At 39.4% G+C, this 8,693-nt stretch overlaps 1 protein-coding gene across 1 annotated transcript in view; it reads left to right on the top strand.

The window, feature by feature from the left end:
• Positions 1–8,693, top strand: part of NDRG1 (N-myc downstream regulated 1) — a 43,074-nt gene that overhangs the window by 9,495 nt on the left and 24,886 nt on the right. Inside the window, exons 2-3 of the mRNA XM_006021985.3 lie at positions 3,072–3,150; positions 5,904–5,939. Coding sequence (XP_006022047.1) covers positions 3,088–3,150; positions 5,904–5,939 — 99 coding nt within the window. The 5' untranslated portion in view covers positions 3,072–3,087. The remainder of the gene's footprint in view (positions 1–3,071; positions 3,151–5,903; positions 5,940–8,693) is intronic.

The following is an 8,693-nucleotide window of genomic DNA, read 5'->3' as shown; positions in this document are numbered from 1 at the left end:
CCCCCCCCCCCCCCCCCTATCAGTATGAGGGGAGGAAGTCCTTCATCTTGTAAGTGCATACAAGGAAATCTCACTAAATGCATCATCTGTTAAACTGCTGCCAAAAGCAGCATGCACTCGTCAATGGAAACCAGCTATGAAGTTGATTTAATTGCAGCTAACACTGTGCATGCCTGTCAAACACATGACCTACGCTGGACCAGTATGCTGATGGGAACCTACCACAAAGATAGGTTAGTGCAGCCCATTTGAATAAAATATATGGGAGTGCCCATGGAGTACAGTCAGCCTCACTGCCAACTCTTTTCCCCACCCCACCAGCCCAGTTAACAATATAGTAAACCATGAGCCTTTAGCTTTGGATTCACAGCATGCATCGTTTGTGATGTATACAAGTAGGTGCCAAAGTGCTGCTCAAAAGTGTGTTTATGGAGTGCCTGTGCTAAAATTTACAGCAGTTTCAAAAAGAAAAAAGGATCCATTTTGGATATACTACATTTATATTCAGATTGCTACAGCCATGTTTAACTTCAAGGTTATTGGTTCCAAATTTGCTCCTCACTTCCATGCGCTCAGGAAAAGCGGGGTCTGACACTAAGCAGAAAGTAGGGGGAAAAGTTTGGGAGAAGCAGAAAGCAAAGGGGCTACTTGACCTCTTTTTTTTCCTCCCACCCCCTCTGCCCCCACCTCTGCTGATTTTTCTTCCTGCTGTAGCAGTGGGAGGGAGACAAGGTCTTTAATTAGATTCTATACCTGGAAAATGTGTAACAAATGTATGAATTTCTTCCATATATAGAATCTAATTATTGGGGGTCGTCCTATAATCAGGGTCATCTTCTATTTGAGTAAATACAGTAGTTACATCACATATTTTCTAATATTGCGACTTATTATTTAAGTTTAACTTGTGATCTGTATTAAGGTGTATTTGGATGAAACTGGAATTGAACTCAAGTGCACAAAAATACCACTTTAGTTTAGTTTTGTTACTTAAAAGTGCCTTAAATGTTATTGGATAAACAGTTTGATTTATTTTTTTTAATTATCTTTGTTTTAGAGTTAAAGCCAATTAAAGGAAGGATTATTAATACTGTTTGAATTAACTGGTGGTGGTGGTTGTTGTTTTTATTTATCTATTTATTTTTTCTTGGTTACCTTGTTCTTCCAGATAGACCTCACCTTTTTTATTGATCAAATACGAGTGAGAAAACAAACGCTTCTGCTTCTCTAACTCCTAATCAGTTTTTCAGCTTTCAGTAACTAAATCATTGAACTGAAGAAGCGGAATAAACTGAGATTCTCACTGTACTTGTAGAGGAGGCTACTGCTGTCAAGTTGGTTTAGCATGTCTAACCAGCTCTGATTCCAGGTGTTTAATCAGTGATTTCCACCAGTAGAGAGTTCCTTTAAGACTTTTTGGAAATGGACTCGTACTGCTTGAACATTTATTAATCTCAAATAATTTTAATAATTAGGCCTTAATTAAGAATTTTTCTTAAAGAAATATATTAATATTACTTAACATACTTAACCTACTGTGATAACAGACCTGGGAACAGAACCTAGGTCTTTACTTGGTCAGATACAGGGTCTGTCTACATTATTCCTCCACAGCACAATGTCAAAATATGCAAATTAGTCTGGATCCTTAGGTGACCTGGACTTCAGGACTGTTGGTTAAATCGGCTCTACAGACGTTTCTTCTCAGATAAGCTGCTTGGGTACACAAGTTAGCTTACATTTTATCTTAACTTTTCTGCAGAAGACACATCCCCACGCTTCTATCTGTTTAACCGGGCTGTCCTTGAGAGAGTGGCAGGTTCAGATGCTGTCTGTAACTTCGGGCATGTCTGTGCTGACTCCACACTGCTCTCAAAATTAGTGAAAACTGCTGAAAGCTGTCCTACGTACCTACAGGCTCCCAACCCAGAAATATAGCAGTGAGGATGTTTTGGGGATGCTTTCCCTTCCTCCCTCCCATTGCTACTCTTCATCTCTTTCTAACTCTTCTTGAGAGAAGCAGCTTGGCTGCGTTGCTGGAGCATCTTCACCACCTTGTTCCCAGTTGGGAACCTGCAGAGTGGGAGCGATGGGCCGGGCTGAATTTTCAACAGCAGCCCTGCAGCAGTATAGACGCATCCTTGTTGGAAAGCATTTCTTTTCCAAAGCCAGGAACAAGGCGCAAGAACTTGGTTTCTCACTTGTTTCTAGCAAATAGTGGCTTATGTCACATCCGTGTCACAAAAGTCTATGCAAAAGCCAACCACTCACTTGCCATAAGTCACTCCAACTCTTTCTTCTGTGTATCTAAAGGTCTAGGGTTCAAACACTACAAATGAATAACAATTGTTCCTCAAAATTGGAAAAAAATCATTGGGGGGGGGGAAGCAGAGAAATAATCGTGTAAAATTCAGCTTTTAGGATCAATAATGCTAGTGAGAGAGTGTCAGAAGGAAGTTTCTGTTTGTATAACCTGTGACGGTCTCAATTGTCTGTGAAATCAACTTTAAAAAAAAAAAAAAAAAAGTTAGTAAAATACTGGCTCCCCGTGGTCCTTGCTGCCTCGCAGCCTGCCTGGGTGTGGAAGGTGTGACTGATGCAGGGCACGAAGGGCCACCAGGGCCTGCCCACTAACCAGTGGCAAGAAGCAGGATTGCTGGGAAATGCCCATGAAATCTGCTCTTCATGTTGTGACCAAGCTGTGAAAATTCCTTTGTCTGGTTGTGACTTAAGTAGGTTCCTGGTTATATACAAAAACCTTGATCCTGCCTCCTCTGGCATACGTGCTCTGCTGTGGTCTTCAGTGACATGCCTGCAGGCTGCTTCCCCTACAGGATCTCCGCCTCATTTCCTCGTGCCTTCTGAATGACACTTGATCATGCTGTCTTGAGTCTCTTAACTTTTTTGTTTTGTTTCACTGTATTTCTGTGTGTTTCTGAGAGTGTTGAAACATGTCTTTCGTTTTAGATTTAGCTGTGGGAAAGGGTGGTTTGAACCAAAAATGACGGGTAGTTAGAGGTGGTTGGAAGGTCAAAAATACAAGTTCCTTAAACTTCTTTTGATCTTTGCAGATACCGGTTACTGACCATGTCTGTGGAACTGCAGGACGCAGACCTCACAGAGGTGAAGCCTCTGGTAGAGAAAGAGGAGGTAATTGTAACATTCAGTTTCATAATCTAGGACTAGAGTTGGAACTGTATTTTTATTCATATTTTAAGAATTGTTAAAATTCTCTCAAGGCTTTCAAGAAGAAAAGGCATGAAGTCCCATGATAACTTTCTTGCTGTGTCATGTTTTGGTTTCCTTAAGAATTGCCCATACAACCTTGTATCTCTGTAACTGTCTGTTTAGAAATTACTACAGTTATGCTGGTACAGTTCATTAGTGTGGACATAGTTACACAAGGCTATTTACATGCATTTCAAAAATAAGCAGTGTGGATGAAAGTGCCTTAAAAGCAGTGCATAAACAGTGTTCAAAAAGGTTCTTAATTCGTACTTTGAGCCATGTCTATAGTTTCCTCCAACGGTGTCATAAGAGTTTTTGCAGAGAAACCTAACTAGCTTTCTAACTCATTAGCTTGAGTAGCACAGAAGGGTTGTTATTTTAGCCTGGCTTCAGCTGGAACTCCAACACCCGCCAGGGATCCTAGGTAGTTTAGTGGGTGGCAAGCCCATACTTGGATATATGCTGCTAGGACCGAATGAACTGGCACTCAAATTGCAGCTCACCTAAATGATCCATGAAGCCACAGCACTCTGGGCAAGAAGGCCTACTAATCATGGACCCCTATGCAACAGTCTGATTTCTGATCGAAATAGACTGCATCGCAGGAAATAGCCGAATCCTTCATGGACTGGCCACATTTGCCCCGATACCAAAATCTGGTGTTATTTCTGTTAATCTTTTTCAGGTATGACCATAATTACTGACAACAGTCAATCTTAGCTGGAACTATTAATTCTTGTATTTGTAATCTTCTCTCCATTTCCCACCCCTGTTAAACTAAATTACTTGCATCAAAAACTTGGAAGAGCCTTTAATGTGCAAACAATTTCATTTTAGTTGTGTTAAATTATTTCTGTAATGCCCTTTACTCAGTATTAGCATGAAAACGCTGTTTGAAAACTAGCAGGAACACCGTTTAGAGTTCCAGAAGCAAAGATCCTGTTATCATGCAAGTATCACTTGCTAATGCTGTTCCTCCGCTCTCTTACTAAGAAGCCTTTCAGTTATTAAGAATGTTTTATTGGAAAATGTTGGCATCTTAATGAGACACTGAAGAAATTGTGTGGGGTTTCTATCATGTGCAGAAGACAAATCAGTTGCATTGAGCAACAAAAGATGTGCGCTCTTACTTGAGATGCCCAATAAGTAGGGGTCTATCTAACTCAAGGAGGCGGCTGGCTGATTTTTTTTGCAGGCACTGCCACCTTTTCACACACTGAGCACAGTGGGTCCCCCATGCCTCTGAGTAAGTGACTGCGGCATCATGAAGACTGCTGGATCCCTCTGGGGAGCCAGCATTTTATTTTTAGTAAATTTTTTTTTGTCTTTTTTGTTTTTGCAGCGAGCCTGCTGTGTTTTATGGAGCCCACTCAAATTTTGCGGTCTCCATGAAAATCACGCACTCTAGAACTTGGTAGGCCTGTACCAATAAGCTTGTCTGTAAACTTACACTAACTTGGTGAATAGCCAGTCTTGCTGCACCCTAACTGCATGACAGTTGACTTCACCATCAGGGGTCAGCACTGTAAAAAAAAATAAATTAAAATATCCATCTTGGGTGGTAACAGTGTAAACTTTAACTCCCAAACACTTCAATCTGATATCTGGATCAGCTGGTTGCGTATACAAGACACTTTCCAGATCCTAATGTCATGGCTCTTAACATCTGGACTCGGACCTCAAGTCATTAAGGCCTCATTTTTTGTCAGCTGGTGGACCCATGACAGTTATTGGTTAAACATAGTGTTAGTCATACCACTCTAATAACGTAACTTTCTTACCAGGGTGTCACTTGTCCTGTTTTATCCTTCCCTGGTCTATGTTGCAACCAATGAAATCGTGTTGCTTTTGCCTGTCTTATGTTAAGTTACCCAATTGAAACTTCTACCACCTGCTCAAGTTTTCTCACACATACAGTCAATGTATGCAATTAGTCTTGATTTTAATTGATATTGATATTTTTAGCAATATTTTAAGTAGCAGCCAAATGTATGCTGAGGTTTTAAAGCCACTTGGGTTGGGGACCTGTGTTTATATGCCTACTTCTGCATGCACTGGACAGGCTAGCAGCTTGTCTGCAATGGTGAAAGCAAAACATGAGCTGAACAACAGGAATGAAGTCAAGTCCACTTCTGTGCTGAAGGTGAAATCCTGCCTACCTGGCAGATGCAATTAATCCAATTGATTTTAAGTAGAAATAGGTCTCTGCTGCATGATTGAGCTATTGGTGCTTAGTGTCATGTTCTAATGTTGTATTTGTTTAGTCTAGAAAAGCACTTATGCTAACCATTAGATGGCATGCACTTTTAAAGGAACGTGAATTAGAAGTTCTGGGTTCTGCTTGGAGTTGTGAAGTTAATGGACAACTCAGATTTTTACTCGAATATACTAGCTTCTCTGATGAGATGAATTGGTCTATAAGTGAAGCTAGCATTTATAAGTCACTCATCTCTTGTGAGGTTTTTGGTGTCTAAAATATTTGAATCCAAATCTTGCACTTTGTTAGAGAAACTTCACTGACATCTTGATGTGATCTTGCTACATTGGGAGCTGTATAAATTAAGAAATAAATCTGTCATTCTCAGTAGCTTTCACATGAAGTGTACATGTTTTCAGGCTCACTTTGAAACTGCTTTGCAGACACTTGCACTAATATGTCTGAAATCTTTTCACAGGCAATCATTCGCCTCCTTCCAGAGTTTGATGCTCAGGCAAGTAAAAACCCTTTTTCACTTCCCTATTTGGTAAAGCAGAGGTGAGAACAAGTATTCAAAACATTCAGCAACATGTGATCAAAAATGTATTGAATCTTACCCAATGTAACTGCAAAATACAACACTGAACATGGCTAGAACTCCCTTATAACAATGTGAGGATGATGGCAGGAAATCCTTACAGATTGCTGAGAAATGTCTTATCTTCAAAGAGCATAGCAAACAGTTACTTTTGCCAAATGTGACTCTTTGGCAACCTCAGTGAAGGTGAATTTTTTTGCAGTATGTTAAAATATGTGCACTTCCTTCTGGGATATAGATAGTCCAATGTTTTCCCTAATGGAAAACAAGTTTCCAAGGTAATCTTGAGGCATGTGGAGAGGTGGTCAGCACCAAGTTATGGAAAACAGTAAAGCATACAGGAGTTGACTGGAAGTTTAGTGTCTTCAGTTATTTACTCGCAACGAGGCCATAGATTAAATTCACAGCCAATTAAAAAAGTGGCTTCCCTTTTCCACTTAAAGGTTTGTGAGTGTTCATGAACTTACATTTTCAGAGTTTCTTGCCTTTCTGCCTTGATTTATAATCTTTCTTCAGTAGTATTGTTATGCAAAGATACAGTTGATTGGACTAATCTAAACAAATATAAGGAGCAGTGTTTTATTCCTGCAAAGACGTAAGTGCAGGCTACATGGAAAGTTTATTTACTCACCATTGTTTTGAGGCGACATTAATATAATACAGAAACATTTTTCCATCCAAGTTGTGGATAGAAAAGACTACCTCTTTTCTATATATCCACACTTACCAGAGCTCATACAAGTCCTGATAAGTCCGAACTCCATTTCTGTTCTGGGAAGAGTACGTATGAGAACACAGTTTTGTTTTTACCCAGCCACTGGGGGGCATGGAGTGGCAGTTCTCCAATACTGAAATCATTCAATACACTGTACCCAACTTTTGGCTGGGAAAAATTATTGAAAAAAACATTTGGGTTGTTGCATTTTATCTAATTTTTATATATGCTTAGTGCAATGATGTGCAACCTAGTTATTTCCTATTTTCAGTACTGTATTCTTATGTTTCATGAAACTTAAGGGGCAAAACTGTCCAAAGAATTTCCTTCCATTACCACTTTATTTACTCCAGAAAAAGATTTAATTTCATAATGCCTCAAATCCACCTTTTTCTTTCTTGTGGATTTTGATACTCAGTCCCTTAAATGGGATAAATCTACTTTGCTGAAGAATTGTTTAAAGATAGATTTAATTTTTTGGGCGGCAATTTATTAGAATAAATGTGACAGCACATGGCCACATGGGACAAGTTGTGGGACAGTTGGGTTTTTTGGTTAGGTTCATATTTAATTTAGAACAGGCGATCAGTCTGAATTCCAGATAAAGCTTGCTAAGTAGAGTACAGTACTGCAACATTTTTTAGTAAAAAGAATTAAAATGACATTTTTGTCTTCTATCTCTATTCTTGAAATAATACTTTAAATATTGTGGGGTTTGGTTATAATTAAAAGCTAGATCTCTGCCTTCCAAGATCAAAATGAAGGAGAAAAAGATATGGGGGGATGGAGGGTTTTTTGCTTGGGGGGAGGGGTATTTATTCTGATTGTTTAATCCACTACTAAGCAAGACCTGTGGATTTTGTCATTTATCCTGTGATAACTTCATGCTGACTCCTGAGAGCGAGCTTGCTTTTCTTCTGGCTCATTCTTACAATGTCTCTCTCATCTTATGTAGTTCTATTTTTTAGTTTTACTTTATTACAGGTACTCCTCTGAAGATATCAATTGATAAAACTGTTACGTAGAGCCTCAACTCTGGATGTCAGGAAGCTCAAAGCTTTTTTTTTGTTTGTTTGTTTTAGCTCCAAGATCCCTAGTTCAGCTCCGTGTCAGCTGAGGGGGAGTCATTACATATGCCTGTAAATAAGTACCTTGTTTTTTCAAGCAATGCCGAGTGTCTCCAACTTAGATTTTAACATTTTAAGTGCTCAGCATTTCTAGAGATGTAGTCATTTATTTCGTACCTAAACATGGATTTAGGTAAAAGGCAGGTCCAAGATGAACCTTCTAGTTTAGGTAGCAATTTGGAAAATGTTGTTTCACCTTACTGAGGTCAGGCTCTGAAAATGGAGATGCTAACAAATAAACATTTCATAAGTTGCTTTTGAGAGGGTATTTGTATCTGCTTATTAAATATTTTAAAGTGTTGCGAGTAGGATTCAAGATGGACCTTGACAAGTTAATGGAAGGGATAACAGGACAAGGATGTTCTTGGAGCAATGAGTGGTGCATTCGGTATGTACATTGGAGGGTTTAGTATCCCTTGATGGGATGAGAGGGAACTCCCATCTCCATGCCTCGGGGACTTTTGCTGATTACCTGTGGACATCAGGAAGACTTTTTGATATATTTTTTCTACTTTGTGAAGTGTACAATATTGGCTACGGCTGTAGATGGGAGTTGAGTTGTTTCTAGGGATACTTTAGAAATCTTAAACATCCTTGGAGTACCAAATTATATCTTCCCTCCAGTTCAGCTCAACAGGACCATGCTTTTTGTGCCTTCCTATGCAGCCTCGGGCTGTGATCCTTCTGCTGGGATTGTCTAAGCATTAATTGATCTAATATTCTTTGCAAATGCAGTGGTGATGCTGTCCTTGTCTCCATTTGCCCTTTATCTGTGGCACACTTTTTTTTTTTATTGTAGGGCTGATTTTTTTTCATCTCTGTAAAATG

This window comes from Alligator sinensis, unplaced genomic scaffold, assembly GCF_000455745.1.
Source record: "Alligator sinensis unplaced genomic scaffold, ASM45574v1 scaffold651_1, whole genome shotgun sequence".
Taxonomy (NCBI): Eukaryota; Metazoa; Chordata; order Crocodylia; family Alligatoridae; genus Alligator; species Alligator sinensis.
This window is presented reverse-complemented; position numbering and strand designations above follow the sequence as displayed.